Genomic DNA, 24,140 nt, shown 5'->3' with positions numbered 1-24,140 from the left:
GTAAATCAACTCACCCAATCCCATTAAAAATAGCCCAATTGGGAGGATATCTACCCATCAGGCAACACTGCCAATATGTAAAAATCTTCCTCCTATCATCATTCACTGCAGAATTTCACTGGTATTTTATGTATGAGCGCAAAATTACACTTTATCATGATGACACACAGAGAGGCAGTGTGCGATTTTGGGAAGGCAGTCACCTTAGATTTTTATATGCAGGAAAAACCCAGATTTTATTATAGGGCCATTAGACCAATGATTACCAATGACAACTGACTGTGAAGTAAGAAACACTGATCTGGTTGGTGGGTCACCTATACATCTATCAGTGATGTGTCAGAACCGGGACATAGTGTGGCCTACTGTGGTCCAGCGGACTGGGACACTGCTTCTCCGGCACATGCACTGCTGTGGTAAGGGTTAAACTCCTGCCTACCCTTCGTTAAGCAAAAGCTCTTTCTCTCCAGTGTCTGTCTAATAGAGCATAAAATGCCTGAAAATATATCTTAAACAGGGACATGGTGTCTTTAATAGGCTATGAGTTTGTCTTGGCTACAGCAGTAATTTCCTAATTTAGGCTATCACTGGATGACTGTGTAGAGACTGCAGTGACCAGACCTGTTATGTTATTATAATTGACAATTCAATTGTTGTCCCAGACAGGGATTTAGCAAAAATCTAGCAAGCTACTTAAACTTGTAGAACATGGCCAAAGACTGACCCAGCCTGGGCTCACTGATCATCCATCACTAATCTCCATCCACCTGAAACGTTGACCCTTGCAAACAAATTATTGGTTTAATAGACAAAATAGGAGTGACCATCAAATCCAGCCCATTGAGCACCCAGAGCAGTGCATCCATCACCCCCGATGACCTACTGCATAGTAGGTACATTGACTGATTGTGAACAGTGGTGATATAGTTTAAAAAACAGTCAGGAGATTTGAATGGGGTTCCCTCTTAAAACACAAATGTTTCTCTCTGGCATCAAAAGAGTCGGCACTAATAAATATTATAGTTGGGTGGAACCCCAACAAATCTCACTTAGGCTGCTCAATACTGCTGGCTAGTTGAATCTATGTGGTCCTGGCTAGGGAGGCCACTGCATTTTCTGCCATCTACCAAACCGGAAATACCCAAAAATGGGAACCAATTCTGGAAACATTATAGTTTGATTCCATTAATGTCCAGTAAGTGTAAAATATGGTAAAACCCGAAAGAGACCAACAGCACCAGAGTTTGCAGGTAAACAGCCTATTATTTATCTGTTCATATTATGGTGTACAGTGAACATTCCATTACGTCAGCTCTACTCTATTCAAGCTCCAGTATGAGTATTGCTTGTTTTCCATTCACTGTGAAAAACATCAGCAATGTCAACACAAAGACAGGGGGATAGAGTCTCTCCATCAATGAATATCTGACAGAGAGAGAGATAAATGAAGAGTGGCTAGGTGACCGGGTCTCATTACACATCCATTTAAGGTTACAGACAATTACGGGCAGGTCACCATCCTTGGGAGTGTGTTATGAATGTTTGATATTGTGTGTGTGTTTGTGTTGTGACTGAAGTAATAAAGCAATTTAGGACATTTAACAACATGATGACTGATGGTCACAAGGACACATAATGACTCCAATCTTCCAAACGCGCGCGCGCGCGCGCGCGCGCGTGTGCGTGTGCGTGTGCGTGTGCGTGTGCGTGTGCGTGTGTGTGTGTGTGTGTGTGTGTGTGTGTGTGTGTGTGTGTGTGTGTGTCTGTCTGTGCAAAACAATATATTTAAGTAGGTCTCTTTTGACCCTCCTGAAAGGTCCCCTAAAGGACACGCTGAAGAAAAGCTTGTTTCTATGGTGACTTATTGCTTGGACTCCAGTCTCTCTCTGTGTGAGAACAGGTGTTACTATATACATTTGTACAACAATTTTCCCCACTGCTTAAACCAGATAAATGTGATAAACAGGGACTTTTCGAAAATGTTTTTGTTAAATTTGGGGTTAGGATTAGAGTTAGGGTGAGGTGAACAGGTTAGTTTAGGATTAGGCTAATGTTAAGGTTAGAGTTAGGGTTAGGGTGAGGAGAACGGGTTAGTTTAGGATGAGGCTAATGTTAGGGTTAGAGTTATGCCTATACAACATTATGAACAGTTCTGTAGCAATTAGGTTTGAGCAGTCGTCTATAGACCAAACACATTATCACTACATACTGGCAATGTTGGAATTGCCCTGCAAATAAGGTGATCTGTGTCCGTCTGATTTTGTATATTCTGATGCACAAATGGGACCACAAGTACCCAAAGATATGCTTGGCGATCAATTGGGAAGGCACTGGCCATAGTCCGGTCGATTCCGATAAACCTTGGATTGATCTGAAGTTTAGTAGGGTTCACTACACTGCCCCCCAGTTTGCTATAAAAGTGATTGCATTACGTTTTTCATCGACTGTTCCCGACCACAAAGCCCAAGTAAACTACCAGTCTCTATAAATGTAATGACACTCATCATTAAAATTTGTAGTCATCTTTCAAGTCATATTTCAACATTTTACCAACATGACAAATGTGTCTTGTAGACGGGGATTACTTGTGACCTGCTGTGCCCTTATGCATTTAGGTTCATATGTGTATATGGAATTATTTCTATGTGCAAATGTGTGCATTTCAAAATGTAATGTTTTATAAATCACATACATAGCAGACATTTCTACAGGTCTGCTGAAATGTTGTGTCTCAGCTTATAAAACAACGCAGTAGGTTAAATGGAGTAATCAGCGATTTTAAGAAAACCTTTAAAAAATAGAATTCCAAAATAGAAATAAAATAAACATGAAATAAGACAAAACAAGAAGCCGAGTAGTGTTCACAACATAAATGATACAGCAGCATATGAGAAAGTGTGTATGCGCACTGAGTGAGAGTACATGTCTTGTTAACTTTGGGAATTGGTGAGTGTGTAGATGAGCTGAAGTGTGAAACTGTGTTTTGGCACCGTGGTGCAGACTGGTTGATTAAACAGTCTGATTGCAAGGGGACAGCATTATTATCAGCCTTCTTGTCTTGGTAGCGATGATGTTACCACATTGTTTCAGCTGCTTAAAGTTGTCAGCGTGCTACTACGCGTCCTTACTGTTTTTCTTGATTACTTGAGCACATTTGTCCAAGCAGAATTCGTATTTTCAACAGTTAACATGCAGGTCTAAACTGAAAACACTGCTGGCCAGAATGGAAAATCTCATTTGAAATATGAGACTCTAGAAAAATGAAATGCATGCCACAAAATCAATGGTCCAATAAATACTAACAACTATCAGTATACCCTAACATGGGGAAAAATATCAAGCTAACAAATAACTGTAAAAAAAAAAAAAAAAACATTTCAAATGTAGCATTAAAAATGGTTTAGCATTGTATGACGTAACATTTTTATTAATGATGCTACAGTTAAGGTTATTGATGCTACAGTTTAGTTGTGTTTACTGGTTGGGCAAATTATGCTAAGAATTGACACTGTGTGTGAATGCAATGACAAACGATGAGAAAGAATACTGCTCATTAGGTTGTGAAGGAAATCAAGTATCTTAGCGATTAATAAAAAACTATAACCACAAATGTTGTTGGGGTTGGACCATTTCCTTTCATGATGATGTGTACATTGGTTTCCTAGACACTGCTACCGGAAACCCAATCTAAAAACATTATGTCAACAAGATCTGTTCTCTTATCAGCCTTCCACAACTGCTTTAACACATATTTCCTGGATGCTACAGGCTGGGTGTTGTGTAAAAGCACTTTACGACTTTTACACAACACCACATTTTTCAGTTCAATTTCAATTTCAAGGGCTTTATTGACATGCGACACAAGTATTCAGATTGCCAAAGCAAACAGGGGAAGGGAAAAAACAAAGGCATGGTATAATAAATAACACAAATTAAATTTTAAAAAGTAAACATTCCACTGTCTGTCTGTCTCGGTCATCATGACTCAGCTCTCTGTCCTCTCCAAGGTGATGAGCTCAGTGAATGGCATCATTGAGTCGGTCAGTAGCAGCGCAGAATTATCCGTCTATTTGTGGAACACTGGCTTAGCAGAATCAGTTAAGCCATGTCTACTGTACGTCCTAATATAAATGACTCTACAGCTCCCACAGAGATTATCACACACGCAGATACACGCACACTGCCGTATTCACAGACAACATGAACACCACCCCCATACACACTGAGGATGTCAGTCTCCGTCTGCCATAAACATAAAACACAAGAGACAACAATACTTGGTTGTTCTCTTGACTACACCTGAGGAACACCAACATGCATTTTACCAGGGTTCCTATTGTGCGGTACCCACATGGGTCCTGGTACTCCAGGTTGGAATCACTTCAAAAACCAGGACTCATTCTTCATGTGAGAACATCCACACAATCAGAGCGGTAGAAAATGCAGGAGTCTGTCATATAGAAACATTTTATGAGAGTTTCTACATTAATTCAAACCGGGCTGGGTATGCAAATGCAATGCAAATGATCTTCCTGAAATTTGTGGGCTGTAAAGAGAGCTCATATGACTGGGGCCAAACTGAAAGAGAGTGTACATGAGAGAAGTCACATCCACTCTGGCCACTCCAGACGACAACCTCATTCAACCCATCACAGACCAGCCGTGCTAGGTTGAGTCATAATGTCTCGTATGCCAGGGTCGGTTGCCAGGTTTGGCAGGTCGCATTAGTACGTGTTTGGCTGGTGGTGGATAGTTACAGGATAACCCACAGTCACCCCACAATCCCTTTAATAGCCTTGTGAATGGGCCACACAACAACTCAACAACACAGCATACTAAAACCTAACATGATCAACAGAGTTGGCTCTGAACACAACATGGCTATTAGCAACACAAGCACGTTGACCTTGTTATCCTGATTGCGTTAGGTACAGATGTGGGGTCTTAATTTGAGCCATTTTGCTACAACCTGAAAAATAATCCGGCAGAAATAGGAAATGTGGATTACAAAGGATTTTGTAGGGGGTTAATCAAATTGTTAATAATGCATATCAAGTCTGACATTTGAAAGTTGAAGTTACATACGTTTGAAAGGCTTTTTAAATACAATGCAAGTTTACCTTTCCTCCTGGGCATATAGCATCTTTAACAGGGGTCATGTGGCCACTGTAAGTGAATATGTATTGTCCTCTTAATGCTGTTAGCTGAGAACTGCCCTGGTCAAACATCAATCCTCTGGCTTCTGACAATACCCTTCGACGTTGGCCTGCATTATGGAATCTCATTCCTATATTAAGATTTTACATGTTATTCATTTAGCAGACTTTCTTGTCCAGTGCGACTTATAGTTAATTGATACATTTTAAGATAGCCAGGTGGGTTATACGCTCAGTTCAATAGCACTAAGTACACAGAGGCGGACTTTTGGAGTTTTGGAGGAGTGAGGCATATTCCAATCTGAGTCCCCCCCCGCAACACCAAGCCCTCATAAAATATGTAATAATTATAACATGTATGTTTAACATCCCCGGTTTACCGTTAAGAGGTAAGTAATGTTGCTCTGGCCCGGAGGATGTCGACAATACTCTTAAAGGAATATGTCCCGTAATTACAGCAGTTGGGGGTTTGTAATGTATTGTCCGTACACCAACGCAAAGTGTTGTATCCCCGCACTCTTGGTTGCACCGTGCTTATAAGAAGCAGATCTCAGTCATAGTGTATTGGCCATACAGTACCACACCTCCTCTTGCCTTAATGCTTAAATAACCAACCCTGACTGTGACACACCAATAATTAAAACCTTAATATTGGCAAGATCTTCACTTCCTTAAAAAAAAAAACGATTTACAGTTGAACAGTGTGGCCTACAGTGATACAGCGGGATAATATACTGCCTCCAGTGCACATATAACGCATAGCAGCACTGGCCTGTCTCGTACCTCATCCAAGCATAGCGATGCATGCAGCAGCATTGCAAACACACCAAACAGAAACAACAGCTTACAGGCTAATATATACATACTCATAAATTGCTTGTAGATGGGGCAAAGCAGAATGTAGGCACAGAGAAGCATAACACCAGGATAGTGGCACATGTATCAATTGTTTGCTATTACAAGACAATCTTAAACAAGCGCATGTGACAGATCAAAACATTTCACTGAAATGGCGCGGCGACCACAAAAAAAGAGTAACTTACTCATTTGACTGACTTCAATTCCATGCTTTGGAAAAACAGCTTCTTAGCTGCCTCGAGCTCCCTATATGTATTTAGCTGATTTATTTTTTGTGCACCACTTTTGTGCTTAAATGTAAACATTTAGGCCTAGATATTGTTGTCTTCTTACTTCCTCTTAGTTTTAAATAGCTTGTAGACGTTCACGCAAATGTTCAGCGCAAGCCAATATAAACGTAATAGTTGTATAGTTTGTGCGCAATCTCCCAGACATTTTTTCAGTACATTAAACATAAAAATGTAATTGTTAAGTGAGATGTACATCAAACATATTTCCTGCAATACCTTTAGTGAATGCTATACAGGGGCATTCATTACAGTTCAAACTGAATATTTTAAAACACCCTTTGAAAACTAAGGGTTCCAGGAGTTTTCTAATAGCTGCTGTTCTTGCTTCAAGAGGAAGCAGTTTCCAAAGTTAGGTTGCACAGAAGTCTTGACTCGGCTGAGTGGGAGCGGCCTTCCTGTAAGGGTAAATGTTCACCCCGTTGTTCCCCATATGGAAAATAAATATATTTTTGCAATGCAAAATGTATGTAGAATATATGATGAATATATGTCGAATACATTTAATTTAATTCAAAATAAATTTCAGGTAACAAAATGTATATTTCACCTTTTATTCTGAAATGTATTTAAAAATGTATACATACATTTATCTTTATTCAAAATACATTTCAGGTATTAAAATGTATTTCACCTTTTATCTGAAATGTATTTAAAAATGGAGAAATACATTTAACTTTATTTAAAATACATTTCAGCTATCAAAATATATTTCGGCTTTTATTCTGAAAGGTATTTGAAAATGTATAAATACATTTCAGTTTTGTCCAAATGTATTTCACCGTCAACAATGCTCTCATTACAATTGTAATGTCTCATCTCATCTTCATCCGCTTATCCAGTATCGGGTCACGGGGGCAGCAGCTCCAGCAGGGGACCCCAAACTTCCCTTTCCAGAGCCACATTTGCCAGCTCTGACTGGGGGATCCCGAGGCGTTCCCAGGCCAGTGTCGAAATATAATCTCTCCACCTAGTCCTGGGCCTACCCCGAGGTCTCCTCCCAGCTGGACGTGCCTGGAACACCTCCCTAGGGAGACGTCCTGGGGGCATCCTTACCAGATGCCCGAACCACCTCAGCTGGCTCCTTTCGATGCAAAGGAGCAGCGGCTCTACTCCGAGTTCCTCACGGATGGCTGAGCTTCTCACCCTATTCCTAAGGGAGAAGCCAGCCACCCTTCTGAGAAAACCCATTTCAGCCGCTTGTACTCGAGATCTTGTTCTTTCGGTCATGACCCAGCCTTCATGACCATAGGTGAGGGTAGGAAGGAAAATTGACCGGTATATCGAGAGCTTTGCCTTCCAGCTCAGCTCTCTTTTCTTCACAACGGTGCAGTAAAGCGAATGCAATACCGCCCCCGCTGCTCCGATTCTCCAGCCAATCTCCCGCTCCATTGTCCCCTCACTCGTGAACAAGACCCCGAGATACTTGAACTCCTTTACTTGGGGTAACGCCTCATTCCCTACCCGGAGGAGGCACTCCAGCGGTTTCCTGCTGAGAACCATGGCCTCAGATTTAGAGGTGCTAATCCTCATCCCAACCGCTTCGCACTCAGCTGCGAACCGGTCCAGTGAGTGCTGAAGGTCACAGACCGTTGATGCCATCAGGACCACATCATCCGCAAAAAGCAGCTATGAGATCCCCAGCCCACCGAACTGCAACCCCTCCCCACCCCGACTACGCCTCGATATCCTGTCCATAAAAGTTACAAACAGGATTGGTGACAAAGCGCAGCCCTGGTGGAGGCCAACCCGAGTCCGACTTACTCCTGAGAACCCGAACACAGCTCTCACTTTGGACGTAGAGGGATTGGATAGCCCTCAGAAGGGACCTCCTCACCCCATACTCCCGCAGCACCTCCCACAGTACCTCCCAGGGGACCCGGTCATACGCCTTCTCCAGATCCACAAAACACATGTAGACAGGATGGGCATATTCCCAGGCCCCCTCCAGGATCCTTGCAAGAGTAAAGAGGTGGTCGGTTGTTCCGCGACCAGGAGGGAATCTGCATTGTTCCTCTTCAATCTGAGGTTCGACTATCTGCCGAACCCTCCTTTCCAGTACCTTTGAGTAGACTTTCCCAGGGAGACTGAGAAGTGTGATACCCCTGTAATTGGCACACACCCTCTGGTCCCCCCTTTTGAACAGGGGAACCACCACCCTGGTCCGTCTCTCCTTAGGCACTTTCCCCGACTCCCACGCAATTGTAATGTATTTTAGAAAATAATACATTACAATTGATTACGTATTGATTATATCATATTTAGGTGAAACACATTTTATAGATATACATTACCAAAATACATTTCACCTTAAAGTCACAAATATAGTCTAATGTACTAAGCCAAACTTGGTAAGACCACTACTTGCCTCTTCTAAAGACATAATCCTGTTTGGAGTAGTGGTTAGTGTGCTTGATTGTGGAACAAAAGTTTGAAGGTTTGTAACACTGCTTGGCTGATACTGCATTATATTTAGACATGCATTTTAGAAATGCATTAAATACATTTTTTACAAATATATTTAAGCGGCCAATTTTAACCATTTTGACATATATTTACCAAATGTATTCAGGAATATATTTTCCAAAAAGTGTTTGGAAATATATTTTCCTATCGTATTCAAAAATATATTTAAAATACATTTATTTTCCATATGGGCCCTTTAGTTCTGCAGGCAAGCATCATGGTCTTGGAGGATACACGTTTGAACAGGAAGCCAGTGGAATGACTGGAGAGTGATGAAATGGGAGAACTTTGGAAGGATAGCATGTCGGCTGAGTCATTTGGGATGAGTTGTTTGGTGGAACAAACAGGAATCTACCAACAGTGAGTTGCCGGATTACTGCATTTCAGATGGCCTGGATTAGTAGCTGTGTCACTTTCTGTGAGATCTATACATTTTGTGGAGCGCAAACTTGCAGTTGCAAGTCACCATCTTGATATTTTTGGATGTTGTCTAGGGTCACACCAAGCTTCTTTGCACTGTAGGAAGGGGACACTGTGGAGTTGTCAACCATGATGGAAAAGTCTTGGAGCAGACAGGAAGAAGAGCAGCTCTATATTGTTGAGGTTGAGCTTGAGGTGAAGGGAAACCCATGTAACCAAGGCCAAGTTGGATATGAGTTGAGAGCTAGTGGCTTAGACTTCTGTAATACTGTAGGTCAGAGGGCACAATGCTAAGCTAATCCTGTCCAGCACAGCAAAACACAGGGTTTCACTGAATGTAGGACACAGATGGACATTCTGTACTGCCACACAGCACTTTGTGTCTGGAAGACAGAGAAGGCTTGGACCGTGCTAGTATAGTGCAGTGATTACTGACATGTAAATAATGACCCCATTGTTACACATTCAGACATTGTATTCTCCCACAGACTTCTCCTTTGAAGGTCATCTGAAGGAAATTTGGTAGACAGAGGAAATATTGTCTAGTCTGAGGAGAGATGGCTGACCTCCCTCAGTTCCAGACCATCTTATTGGATCATACTGAGTCTAAATTCATTACACAAAAATATTCTAGAGTAAACAGGGCTCACACACCACTTTAACAATGGCAACAAAAATATATGTATATAAATATACACTCACCTAAAGGATTAATAGGAACACCTGTTCAATTTCTCATTAATGCAATTATCTAATCAACCAATCACATGGCAGTTGCTTCAATGCATTTAGGGGTGTGGTCCTGGTCAAGACAATCTCCTGAATTCCAAACTGGATGTCAGAATGGGAAAGAAAGGTGATTTAAGCAATTTTGAGCGTGGCGTGGTTGTTGGTGCCAGATGGACCGGTCTGAGTATTTCACAATCTGCTCAGTTACTGGGATTATCATGCCACTGGCTCTCAACTATTTCTAGGGTTTACAAAGAATGGTGTGAAAAGGGAAAAACATCCAGTATGCGGCAGTCCTGTGGGCGAAAATGCCTTGTTGATGGTAGAGGTCAGAGGAGAATGGGCCGACTGATTCAAGCTGATAGAAGAGCAACTTTGACTGAAATAACCACTCGTTACAACCGAGCTATGCAGCAAAGCATTTGTGAGGCCACAACATGCACAACCTTGAGGCGGATGGGCTACAACAGCAGAAGACCCCACCGGGTACCACTCATCTCCACAAATAGGAAAAAGAGGCTACAATTTGCACGAGCTCACCAAAATTGGACAGTTGAAGACTGGGAGAATGTTGCCTGGTCTGATGAGTCTTGATTTTTGTTGAGACATTCAGATGGTAGAGTCAGAATTTGGCGTAAACAGAATGAGAACATGGATCCATCATGCCTTGTTACCACTGTGCAGGCTGCTGGTGGTGGTGTAATGGTGTGGGGGATGTTTTCTTGGTACACTTTAGGCCCCATAGTGCCAATTGGGCATCGTTTAAATGCCACTGCCTACCTGAGCATTGTTTCTGACCATGTGCATCCATTTATGACCACCATGTACCCATCCTCTGATGGCTACTTCCAGCAGGATAATGCACCATGTCACAAAGCTTGAATTATTTCAAATTGGTTTCTTGAACATGACAATGAGTTCACTGTACTGAAATGGCCACCACAGTCACCAGATCTCAACCCAATAGAGCATCTTTGGGTTGTGGTGGAACGGGAGCTTTGTGCCCTGGATGTGCATCCCACAAATCTCTATCAACTGCAAGATGCTATCCTATCAATATGGGCCAACATTTCTAAAGAATGCTTTCAGCACCTTGTTGAATCAATGCCACATAGAATTAAGGCAGTTCTGAAGGCGAAAGGGGGTCAAACACAGTATTAGTATGGTGTTCCTAATAATCCTTTAGGTGAGTGTATATACATATACATATACTGTCCACATGTACTGGTCCACACTCATGCATGGAAAGCTGCTCTTTAACATAATTAAAATCACCGGAAACACTGAGCAGTTTCTATAACACAGAATGTTTTCATTCCCAGGACCAGGCAGAAGCACATCTGAGCTAGTTTATACGTGAGAATCAGCAGAGGAAAGATGGAAAAGCAGAGGAAAGTTACCAAGCTAGTGTGGTACTGGCAATGCCACAGTGGTGACATTATTTTAACAGATGTGTTAAAATTTGACAACAGGCACACCCGAAACTGCAGAGGTGTTTTAAAGGGCTCTAGTTTCCTCTTCAAAGGGCAGAGGGAATTGATTGATTGGGTGTGTATTAATTTGGTGTTTGCCCATCAGATAGTGTTGCCAAAGGCCTCTGTACTTTTAGTCCTCAGTACTCTTCTAAAGCATTGTCCTCCTGTGCCTTTTAAAGTGTTAAAAGCTCAGTGAAAATGTAGTCAAATAGATGTGACGTTCAGATAATGTGCAAGTTTGTGAACAAACTATTTTACAACAGCTGCATAACATTCTCTTGAAAAGATGACCATACTACTAGTCTTTTTTGACAGTCTTACACCAAACAGTCACATTAATAAATCAGATGTATGGCAACACCATCTGCTTTGTACCCTGTGTTACCTATAACACTCTTCACTGAGATCTCTAACACTTTTCTTAATTTTCTATTATTTATTATTATATTCTTAATTTTTATAGAAATTGGAATGGTGTGTTTTTTAAAATATTTTATGTCTAACTTCCTCCAGTCCACATATGCTGCTCTTGCATGGGTTTGAATTCCTCCCTTTCATCATTGTTGCTATCAAATTAGGCATTAACATAATAAACATAAACTACTCTAATTGTTCAGTGTGAGGAGTTTTGCATTCCAACATACTTTAATAATGTGCTAAATTGTATTGTCTTCTGCAAATTCAAGGGTCCTTGCACCAGACACAATAAGACACTCCACATTATTGAATCTCCACGCAGTACTGTGCAAAAGTCTTAGGCACAAGAAAGTCAAAAAGTCCTTTATTTGGATGGGACGTGTTTATTTGTAAAAAAAATAAAACAATGTACATATATTTACTTACTACACAAATAAATGGTCTTAGTTCAACTTTCATGTGCCTAAGGCATTTTCACAGTAATGTATATCTGATTGTAGGTAGGCTGTTACTTTAGTTGATTATTTTGTTTCCTGGTAAAATTGGAAGAGATCACTGAAAAAAATTAATACAAGAATGCCTGAATTAACTTCTCCAGAACCAACTAAAACAAGCCTGAAAGTTTGCTGGACCAGTGATAAAACATTTGAAATCTTTGACAACAACATTAAGCGTACATTGAATGGTACAAACAAACGTTGAGGTTTTATACTTCTGCGAGCTGGTTTTGCTTTACAAAAATCTAAATTATTATGCTGTGTTGAAAATCCAATAACACAATCTGCAGGACAAATGTATTCTTCAATTTGGGTGCAACTGTAAATAATGAATGACATCTACAAGACTGTTTGTTTTCCTGGAGATTTATTGGGCAGGTAAATGCAAAAATACATGTTTTCTTTCTCGCAGAAACTTCAGTGTCATATTCAGGTCCTACACAATACTCAGACAAGACAAGGTGCAAACAGCTCAAAACAATCATCAATATCTACATACAAATAAATAAATAGTATAACAAAACATTTTAACAAACAAGATTCAAGTATCAGAAGCAACCAAAGAAGGTAGTCCTGCTGTCATGATATACAGCAGTACACTAAGTACAATTAAGAATGAATTAGCCAGACAGCAGTACAAAAGAGCATCTACAAATTCACTTTATAAATGATTAGGGTTATTATTAACATTCCAAACACTGAAAAATCCTTCAAATCTCATATTTACATATATAAACAAAGGCTAGTCTTGATTTACAGAACATTTTCATAACAAAAATAGAAGTGCTCACACATGTTAGCGTCTGACTTAGAAAGAAATGTGAATGAAGTTATAGAAATGCTGTACTGTATGCACTGTGAAAATAGCATCCGTCTGCCTTTCTATGGACAGCTAAGAACAGGTACTGCTTATGGGTACCAAAGCAGCATTGGTCTTGAAGGCCAAGCACTAGGCACTCTAGGTCAAGAGACAGTTGTGTCTGTAGAAACATTGAAACAGACAAGTCAACAAGAATCTCATCTCTGCTGTGCAAAGTAATCATTCATTTCATAGCACATGAGCACAAATGTGTCAATTTAACATCCTTTGAGTAACATCATGATACAGAAATCTTAATAAAAAATTAAATACAGAAAGTGACAATGTACTCAACCACAATGAGTCGGAGTGTGATACACGTTATTTGCTTAGTCATTATTTAAGAGGCTTCCCTATGGGAAAATTTTTATGATTCCACCTGTTTTTAAAAGACATGTAACCATAGGTACATAGTTCATCACTCATGTTCCAGGATGTTGTTTAGGGAGAGCTTAAATCTTTAGTCTGGTTCAGGCTCTCTGAGGAACGCCATACTGAGTGGCCAGATATCCTCTCACAGCAAATCATCATATTTCCTCAGGATATCCACTGTACCAATAGATTATTAGTGACATCATCAGCAACAAAAAAACTATTTCAGAATGAGATGTCATTGTTGATGGAGGAACCAGAAGGGAATGCAGGGCTATGGTGAAATGTTAGTCCTTCCTTCTCTACAAACCCAGTCAAAACCAATCACGGCATAAATAAGACAGTAGCCTGCCTGAGGTTTTACTTGATTATGTAGAAAATTGATTGGTTGATGCTTTGGTTTTCTCTCACTAAAGTATAATACTATATGTGTGGTATCTCCATTTGTTTCCCAGAGTCTACACACTCAGAACAGAGAACATGAGGGCCTTGTGATGTCTAGAAAGAGGATGTTGGGGGAAACAACAGAGCCCCTTTTTTTGACATTGTTGAAACTTCGTGGAGTCTTGGATCATATGTCGAGGTGGGTCAATCTCATTGGCAGTGCTGCAGGATCTCATGGCAGTTGCTGGATTTTCTCTTCAAGTTCTGAGATACAAAAACAATGGACATTTAGGACACACGGGAAACATTACAATTCTGAAAAATAAACTAGGGATGATCTGTGAGACCAGATCCAAAAAGCAGATAAGGAAAGATTCTGTCCCACGGGATAAAAGACTCTGTGAATGAGGGGAGATGACAGCATGAAAGTGTTTCATAATGTTGCGGTTGTGTGTCTGTCCCCTGAAGCGTCGATTAGCGACCAGAATCACCCTTTGATTGTAAATAACAAATAATGCTTGCTACTGTATGGGTGCCACCTCTGATTGACAGGATCTTTCCACACCCTGAAAAACTCTCAACATGTATTTACACATTTTGAGACAAAGCACTGCTACTTCTACGTAACAGGCATTGAGCTAAATAAAGCACCTCTCACTGTTTACCTTTGAAACACTAAAAGGGAGACCAGTTTCAGACAGTGGAGTACAGTGACAATGGATGGCGGCCTTTAAGCAAAACAGAAAACAAATGAAAAGAAAACATTGTTTTAAAGACATGAGTGACAGAACAGTGACACGTGAATTCCCCAAAGAGCATGGGGACAGTATTCATAAACCACATTGTTCCTGGCCTGTGGGAAACTAGCCTGGGAAAACTGGATGGATGTTCCACAATGCTTTAAATGGAACACTGGCTGAGGCTTATTTACTTCGAGACGAAGAAAAAGAGAGAACTTGAGAAAGAGGAAGAGTGTGAGCAAGGAAGGAAGTGGAAGAGAGTGAGAGCGGAAGCGAGAGTGACAGAGGAAGAGCTAGTCAGTACTTACAGGCAGACTTTGCTCAGCCAATGCTGCCCGGTGAAGAAGAGGAGGAACAAAGGGTGAAAAGCTAGAAAAGCCCAGTGGATGGTAAGAGTGAAAACACATGCAGGTATATTAAGTGTTGAGTGGATATTTGCCTAGAGCAGGAGAGACGGATAAGACATACGAGAGAAACGTTTAGGTTTCAAAGATGGGTGAGAGAGAGAGAGACAGAGAGAGAGGGCGAGAAAGAGAGACTCACTTGTCCAGCCATGGTGAGGTGCGAGGAGGTGCAGAGGGACAGAGGTGAGGGGGGCAGCTCTTGGAGGGGTGTGTCCAGGTCATCGATGCGGGGCTTCTTGATGTTTGGCTCGGGGCTGGTCAGGGGGGTCACACTGTTCCTTCTGCTGAGAGTCCCAGGACACTTCTTCATCTCCTCAGGCCTCTCTCTGTGGGTGTTCACTGCCTCCACGTTGAGCGAGATGGACTCCACCTTGCAGCCTGCGTACAGATCACACATTAGCACACACACCCGCGCACAACGGCTTGACACAGGGTTGAAGGGATCCCGGAGGTCAGGGGTCATGGGTTCTCACCGTACGCCAGGGGGGTGAGCTTCAGCACGGTGTGGAGGGGACACTTCAGGTAGGGCATCTCTTCTGCACTCTTATCCAGGAAGTAAGCTAGCAGACAACGCATCACAGCCTGGTGACAGATGACCAGAACGTTCTCCTGCCTCTCCAGTTCCATGATGACCGGCTCCACACGCTGAACCAGGTCCTGGTACGACTGGGTGGAGGGTGGTTTGGGTTATTCTTTGAAAGGCCCAGCCAATCGCAGAACTTGACATGCTAGACTTATGACCTCCATGTGTAGCTTGTGAAAGCAGTCCATTGTATTGTGTTTACCTCTCCCGCTGGGTAACGGTAATAGTATTTGTCCTGGTCTCTAAGGGCGAATTCCTCAGGGTACTTTTCCTTCACCTCATCGTACGTCATGTCCTCGCACACTCCCTGTTCACAGAACACACCTCACATTAGAGGCGTTTTCACTAAACCACACCCTCACACACGCATACACAATCAGTCCGGCGAATGTGGTCTATTCGAGTGACTCACAGCGTCTATCTCGTTGAGGGCCTTCCACTGTTCGTAGGGCACACCCAGGCTCTCAGCTGTCTGGATGCTGCTACACATCTGACTGGTCCACACCTTCAGGCCAGTCAGGTCCTGCTCCTCCACGAACCGCGACATTGACACGGCGAACTACACATGAGGCAAGGCACACGAAAGGGGAAAGTCAGAGACCAAAAAGCGCAGACGTACGTATTTGACCCGCTGCGTGCGCGCGCGTCTGCAGTCGTACCTTCCTCCCCCGCGGTGACAGCCCCGAGTCTCCACCCAGTCGTCCCTGAAGGTTGTACATGCTCTCTCCATGACGACACAGGTAGATGGCCCTGGGCTGGACGTGGATGTTCATCAGGTAGTAAACGATCTTACTCTGGATGTGGTCCTGAATGCGGTTCACCAGGAATCTCCTGCCCACATCAATCACCTTGATGAAGGACAGGCTCCTAAAGAAGGGATCAGAACAGGTTTAGACCAAGGGCCTGGATTCACAAAACATCTCGGGAGGTGTGCTGATCCAGGATCAGGTCCCTCGGGCCAATACGCAACAAAACTGATTCGTGATCTCAAATGCAGGAGTGATCCTGAATCTGGTTTGTCCCACTCAAAATAAGTGTTGTTTTTCGGGTTACCTATCATACTGGTCTGGGTCCAGGGGTTGGTAGTGAGCCCTGTAACACTCTATCCTCTTATGGAAGTCTTCCATCGCGTCTGTCTTGTTGCAGTCTTGGTAGTCCGGACAAGACACTTTTACTTCCTGTAAAAGGAGGAAGTATAAGGTCAGGTGACAAAATATATGATGCGGACAGTTTTCTGCATCCATTCTGTTGAGTATTCCGACTCACCATGATATTTGTCGCGATGACACTGGGATCGTCACACACCGACTCGATGAAGAAGATCTGCGCGCACACATAAAATAAAATATATATACAGTAATTCCTTTAGAGGCATTTACAATAATTTCAAAATGCTTCCATTGAAACACACTGAGAACCTTTGAGTTATTTCATTATGCTTTTATTAAAACATATCTGATTGCATCTCTGAGAGTGTGATCGGACACAAATCGCCTCCTGCCTCTCATATAACCATGAAAACATCACTGACCTTGAAGTGATTCTCACTACCAAAGTCCAGGATCATTTCTCGTCTGGTACGAGTAGTGTTGGTTGCATCAAATACTGCAACCTGGCCTCCTTCCTCAGTCAGGTAAGACTTGACGTCTCTCAGTGCTGCTAAGGCGCACTGTCTATAGAAGACAATAAATAGGCTGGTTAGCCTTGTTTCAAGTACACCGACGATCAACGACATATTATGGGATGGAACAGACTGGGATGAGAGGGGAGGGACTCACTGTCTGATTTTCACAGCACTCTCATTGTCAGCCTTGAAGAAGTCATAGGAGCTGTAGTTCTTGACTGCTTCTCTGCGATACTCTCCTACATTAAAAACTGGGGCAAAAGAGCAAAGCGAAAAACAGTCAAGAGAATTTCAGGAGGGAGAAAGAAGAACCGTAGCAACATTTGTAAAACATTTGGTAACCACAACAGAATAAGAATGGAAGGAAGTCTGATTCATGAACAATAACACAACCTCTAGCTTTCAACTCCAACTTTAAGCTCATTTGGGCAATCAGAGGCAAATGACAGTGACTAATAAATCAATTTTCTAAGTACAAAAATGACTTAAATTAAACGTCAATTAATTTGTTAGCTCCAATCTCTGATGTGTCTATTTTGTGTGTTGAGAGAGTGCACGGTATACCTTTGGTGGGCATGCCAATCCAGTTGAGGTAGCGGGTGAGTTTCTTTGATATGTAGGTCTTTCCCCTGGCTGGTAAGCCAACCATCACAATCACTGTGGGGGGGTTGGCCAAGTGGGGGCCCCCAGTCGCTAGCGAGAGAAAGGAGAGAGGGTAAGACATACTTTATATTGAAACATCGTTCAATATTCAGACACGCACGCTATCAGTCTTATCCAGTCGTTGCTGACGAGAATGGCTGTGCATGTGATCCGCCCGGACATTCGTGAATGAGCTCTCCCCGCGCCCCCCAGACACGTGCCTGGCTGCACTAGCAACACAGCCTGACCCACGCATTGATTCTGCCTCACTGCACATTTGACCCAAATCCCCACTGTACCAAGTTCTCTATTCAGACAATGGATCATGTGAATGCCCTATCATGCAGAAGTCAAGCTGAAACCACCTCCCTGCTCAGGCTTTATCCTATCACTCCACATCTAGCCGGTGACTTACTGAGACACCCATTCTCTGTCGTTTTATTGGCCTGTACCTGTGAAAAGGGCAAACCCTGCTGCAACTTATTTCTGTTACGAACGCCTTTCCTTCACACACACTCCTCCGAGCTTGTATCCCCTACTTGGCTGAAAACAGCTATAAAGCTAATAGGCCATCAACGCCTCCAATCACTTCCTCCCTCGGTCATTGCCCACCTCCCATCCATCTTTCACTCACTTCCAAAACTGATCACATCCCTCCATTTCTCTCTCTCGTTCCCACACCTACTATCAATTCAAGGTTCTCAGTTGATGTTCCAATTTTAAAGATGTTTTATTATATTTAGTAAGGACAGAAATTCTGCCCACCAGATTCTGAAAATGTTTAATTACCACAGCGCATGAAATACTTTTTGGAGACAATGCAGGGAAGTGAGATAGTCCTGGGAAGAATGTGCCTCATTGTTCTACTGTTGTTTCACTTGGAAAATACCAACATACTGTTAAACTAACATTTTCATTGCACTGTCTACACAGTGTATCCTGTTTATTTGACAAGGACATTTGATTTCATCTGGGATTCCAGGCAGACGCAACTGGAAATTCTGTTACTGCGGTTACATACAATGCAAAGAATACTTACTGAGTACGCGCCGGTAATTCGTTTTCATTGGAGAAATCTGAATCTCCATGTTATCGATACAAACATGTACCCCTGGCTTATTCACCGCACGAAGCAGGACAAAAAAAACTGACGTCAGTAAATTAAGCAGTCCATTCAGACAATAGGTTATGTCGATGAGTCGGCTCTTTACAATCCAGCCACTGTCCAGCTCGCGCCATCCGGACGCAGGCCAGTTCGTCCAATGAGAGCCCGATGCGTCTTCACCCCCCCCCCCCCCACCCCCACCCCAATCTCTCCCACCCTCCGGTTCCCGTGGTTGCTATGGTGAGCACCCCCACCATTACGCGTTCTACGTGTGAAACCTGGCTGCATGCCATGCATGCCAACATGCAACTTGGACTAAGCCGCAGGGATCTCAAACGTTCCCTCCAGGACCAGCAGCTATTCCATGTCCTTTTCTACTTTTACAGAGCTAATACACCTGAATCTGCTTGTAAATTAAGTATAACTCCATTGGTTATGTGAATCAACTGAGGTTGTACAATATTACAACAAAAATGTGAAACATCTGCCGGTCCTGGAGGAGAGGTTTGAGAACCGCTGGACTGAGCTACTATATGGAATCTATACTTAGCTAAATTATACTACCATAAATGCATGTGCAGTTCAATGTTTTACACTTGCAAACAAGCTACTGTTCACGGTAAAGTAAAAAAAATGGCTGTCATGTCTTTCTTATTGAAAATAATAGCAACACGTTAAAGTAATGCCTCAAAGCATGCACATTTGGATTTCAAACAGAAAGATATGTATCGAACAGAAAGTTATATAGCCTAGAATTTGCAACAACGATTTTCTATCTTGATTTTTAACTATCCAATAGATTTCTTTGAGTTTTTATATTGGATTTTATCTTACAGACTTTACAGGAACCAATCTTATAGAATTCTCAATTTATTCTAATAGGATTTTTATAAGAATACATCCTTTATGATTTGTACTGGACTCCCCTTAAATTAATTGCATATCACATCATTCTAAAATAGTCCTATAGATGGTAAACAAATTAAGGAAGAACCAGAGATGGGTTCTCAATACAGCCGCATGTTAGCTCATTAATACTTACATCTGCGGGGGACGGCCGGTTTATCATCCTTTGAAGGAATCCAGATCTTTTGGATCCTGTTCTGAGTCAGCTCTCTGGGCATTCCTTGATGATGGACAAATTAAAAAAGCAAGAAACCTCGGAAATATGAGTAGCACAAACCCCGTTGAGATGTGCTTTTCAAATCCGCAATGATCAAATAACCGCAGTAAATGTAAATCTAGAATACAGTTCAACACGTTTTTGGATCCGCTACCGCTTTCTCTGATATAAAAGTAGGCCTTTTCTGCTATAGCGTCTTCCGGAGCTACGCAGTGGGCTGTTCTATTCTAACAGCGTTCAGCATATGCCGGCGCGTTAATCTACCGGGTTATGTCCCAGACCCTCTATTTAAACTGTCGGAGCAGGAAGCAACGTGATAGCGACCAATATGACGCGTCTTTCACAGAAAATGATACCGTGCCGCCTGGTGGCAGAAAACGGTGAGTCAACTGGGAGGATCCCTGTGGTGCACGTGCAGAATTTCACATAACAGTGAAGCATCAGACAGAAGCAGAATCAAGGCAGAAGGATGTTTAAACTGCATTTCCACGTTACCGTCTTCAATTATTTTACTGGTACCATGCCACGCATTGCACAGTCCTATGCTGACACTGCAATTTCAATCAAAGTCAAAATATTTTTTTTGGCACTTTTCTTTTCACCATGCAGTGGTGTAGTTTACTAACAGACTAATAGAGTTGAATACTTAAACACAGTATTTTTTTTATTTGTCCTGCACAATTCCATAATTTTTTTATACATCCAACTTATATTTCAAGACTTCAATGTGAATTAATTGAATAGTACTTTCCATATTAAAATCCCTAGTTCAATATTTATTTATTTAGCTTCTGTATGCAAACTATTTTTCTCACAAACGATTATTTCAAGTTTACTAACGTTTTATATATTCAGTTTCAACCGCTGCTACACAAAAGCAAGTTTTGAAGTGCAGTAATTATTGGTGGCAAAAGGTTCCACTGCAAGCTGACTAACCTGCAAGTTGAAGCAGTCTTTGTACTCATCTCAGACTTTGTTGTCTTTGCATGGTTACTGTTGGAACATGCCTGAATACTGGAGCGTTTCTGGCCAGACACCACCATTCCACTCCCCATGTCGTCTCTTTGCACCACCTCTGGATGTGAGCAGGCCAAACCAATAATGCACATTTCTGTGGAATCAGGATGTGGTGAAGAGCTGTTACTGTCACTATTATTACGTGAAAATTGTATGACTTAGATATTCTTCATCTATACTCTAAAAACGTATAAAAATCAGTAGCTGAAGAATGACAAACGCCTTGCGTTTGTAAGAAGGTACGTATTGTTGAAAACATAAAATGTTATTAAACCCTAACATGAAGTGTTTTACATTATCACCAAAGACCAAAGTTTTCTAGTGACAGAGACATGATTGTTGCATTCCTTCCTTTTCCATCCCATAGTCTTCATGAGATTCCATATGATTATGTTAACATTAAACTGTTTGTAAGATTGTCCTTCCTCCCCTCTATAGACCCAGATCCCGAACCAAACACCACATTTTACATGGGCTCCTGACTCCTGGTTCCAGCTGCAATTTATACCCCGACCCACCAACTGCACCAAAATCTAGAACCAACTCCTGGTTCCAGCCACCTCATCGTTTCTTCCTCTGGTCCCAGCACCATCCCCCTCTACAAACTCCAGACACAGCTGCAGAAGCCATCACAATAGCCACCCCCACCCAGTTGACACCAGGCATGATCTCCATCCTCCCCCCAACAAAGAACCCAGACAGACCACCTGACAAGACAAAGATCAAAGGATGTCCAAGGACATTCAAAATCCCTATTTCAATTGACGGTTTTATTTGAGTTATTGACCAGATTCATGCATCTTTGATTGTATAATGTGATGCATAAAATATGTAGAATTGGAAAAATTGCTTGTCCTTGGCCTATGAAGACAGTTGGAATTCGGTTCTCATACCACATTTAGTTGTATCTGTTACCACTCTCTTAAAAGAGTATTGTGCCACTCCCAAAACATGCTAAAACGGATTCACACCTGGTCATTACGGCAGATTCATGAAAAAATTTGCATTCAACTGAGTACTGAATGAGCCTGATCATGCCCTTTGGCTCTTCAAATACATAAGGTTTATTGTTGTATCATTTAAGCACTGGCACCCTTGCACTTTATTTAAATAAGGCACCATTTCCCCTAGAAAACCTTTGAAATTCAAAAATCCTGTGGTATTCAATCAATTATTTCTTTGTTTTGCAGTTTATTTTTTTGTATAATTTCCTAAAAAAAAACTAAAGTAGCGCAGAAAACATTATTGTTAACTTTTACAAAGAGTTAGAAATAATTAAATTTCAGGCAAGTTAATTTTCCTTGACTTTGAATAGAATTGAACACATCTGTGGTGAGTTCCAGGGGCCTGAAATATGAAAATCACACCACAATAGAGAAAATGACTAATTCTTCTATTTAGTGTCACTGTGTCCACTGCAATGAGCACAGAGAAGATAGAAAACCAGAGATAGGACAGAGGAGATTAGACCCATAACTGTAGTAAAGCATCGACAATCAATCTTTAGAGAATTAGATGTGCCAGTTTCCACTGTACATAATGTTATCAAAAAGGTTAAGGCATTTGCAACTGTAGCCAAACCTGGACATGGGCCGCCAAAGAGAAGCTGATGAAAGATCACAGCAAAGAATTGTTTGAAAGTTTCAAGTTGACATTCAGAAACAAAGTCTGAAAGTGGCAACATCCAACACCAACTCAATTAAAGAGGGTTGTATTTAGATTTGATTAGATTCAGCGCTGTTGTCATTGAACAGCACAAGTACAGTACAATGAAATGCAGTTAGCATCTATCCAGAAGTGCAAATAGAAGAGGGCAGAACATTTACAAGCATTAAGTACAATGTATGTTAGAAGTGGGTTGTATAGATTTCCAATGAAAGCATATGCAAGTTCAAATGGCAATACTAAGTGTGCAGTGAAGACAAATGTAAGGTGTATGTGCAACTGAAATGCAGGGATAGCAGCAATGAGCTTCCCAAGGTAGACATGTACATGTAACAAGTGTAAACGTCCTTATCAGACTTTGCAAAGCAGTGTCAGAGTCCAGTAGTACAAGGAGAGTTCAGCAGGGTTACAGTAGCTGGGAAGAAACTGTTCCTGAGCCTGCTGGTACGGGACTGAAGAGGCATGATGGAAGGAGGGCAAACAGTTTGTGGCCTGGATGTGAAGGGTCCCTGATGATGCCACGAGCCCTATGCAGAAACTGCTTGAGCTGGAGGTCTACGACGGTACTGGAGACCCAGTTGTCTGTTTGTCTCAGAGAGAGAGAAACATGAGAAAACCTAACTGCAATTTACCAAAACAAGACCTGCACATGACCCAATCCTTCTGGGACCATCTCCTCAAGACTTATGAGACCAAATCCGAGCTTTTTGCTGAAACACACCACCTGTAATATTAGCAGTAAAACAAAGAACTGTTGACACCTAATATATCTTTTCACAGACAATTCTGAGTTATCTGAAGAAAGAGCAAGGTTGCTATACTTTTAGCCATATGGGCATGTTTAAAATACTGGTAATGTGTTGGAACTAGAATATTTCTGTAAAAAGATATTAAACGTGCACAGACTTTACAGATCACCTGTTAAGAAGAGGCACGTTCTCCATATTATTTGAAGTGTAACTAGATGATAGGCTGTAAAGGCCTGAGAGAAGTTGTGTAACTTAAACCCAGAGAGGAAGAGGCAAACTTTAGGCAACTTTGGTGAATTTGCAAAGCATTGCTAGGCATTACATTGCAAGATATAGATTACCAAGCCAACAGTACATGCACACGTTTTCTGCTTGTCCTTACTCATACTGGTTCCTCTATTCTTTAGCGTACAGGGTCTTCAGATTTTTTCATGAAGAATATTGTAGCCATTCATTGATCTAGGCCCTTCTGTACTGCCGTTGGTAGACACTGAATGTCATAACATTCCACTGGAAGAGTTGGGAATTTTACTTAATCAAATGTTTTTTTATGTCTTGGAGCAAAGGA

At 41.8% G+C, this 24,140-nt stretch overlaps 1 protein-coding gene across 5 annotated transcripts; it reads right to left on the bottom strand.

Annotated features, from left to right (window-relative positions):
• Positions 1 to 12,655: 12,655 nt before the first annotated feature.
• Positions 12,656 to 20,390, bottom strand: pfkfb3 (6-phosphofructo-2-kinase/fructose-2,6-biphosphatase 3). 5 transcript variants are annotated; one of them, XM_010901307.5, is made up of 14 exons: positions 20,061 to 20,390; positions 17,836 to 17,964; positions 17,426 to 17,522; positions 17,179 to 17,320; positions 16,914 to 16,970; positions 16,701 to 16,825; positions 16,307 to 16,514; positions 16,060 to 16,206; positions 15,850 to 15,954; positions 15,538 to 15,730; positions 15,204 to 15,442; positions 14,969 to 14,991; positions 14,586 to 14,648; positions 12,656 to 14,184 (listed from the first exon to the last, which is right to left on the bottom strand). In XM_010901307.5, exons 1-14 carry the CDS (start codon positions 20,140 to 20,142, stop codon positions 14,178 to 14,180), a joined length of 1,617 nt encoding a protein of 538 aa, XP_010899609.2. In that variant the 5' UTR covers positions 20,143 to 20,390; the 3' UTR covers positions 12,656 to 14,177. The 5 variants fall into 5 exon arrangements, with proteins under 5 accessions (XP_010899609.2, XP_034146063.1, XP_010899611.2 ...); XM_034290172.1 differs by lacking the exon at positions 14,586 to 14,648 and having other exon boundaries at positions 14,969 to 15,029; XM_010901309.5 differs by lacking the exon at positions 14,586 to 14,648.
• Positions 20,391 to 24,140: the final 3,750 nt, after the last annotated feature.

The sequence above is a fragment of the Esox lucius genome, chromosome 23 (assembly GCF_011004845.1).
Source record: "Esox lucius isolate fEsoLuc1 chromosome 23, fEsoLuc1.pri, whole genome shotgun sequence".
Classification (NCBI taxonomy): domain Eukaryota; kingdom Metazoa; phylum Chordata; class Actinopteri; order Esociformes; family Esocidae; genus Esox; species Esox lucius.
The sequence above is the reverse complement of the archived record's forward strand: the minus strand, read 5'-3'. Positions and strand labels throughout refer to the sequence as shown.

Coding starts and splice junctions, on each gene's coding strand:
- pfkfb3 (XM_010901306.5), bottom strand. CDS start 20,142: ATGCCCAGAGAGCTGACTCAGAACAGGATCCAAAAGATCTGGATTCCT. Junction 16,826..16,913: donor TCATCGCGACAAATATCATG/GTGAGTCGGAAT, acceptor CTCCTTTTACAG/GAAGTAAAAGTGTCTTGTCC. Junction 16,515..16,700: donor GACCCAGACCAGTATGATAG/GTAACCCGAAAA, acceptor TCCCTTCTTTAG/GAGCCTGTCCTTCATCAAGG.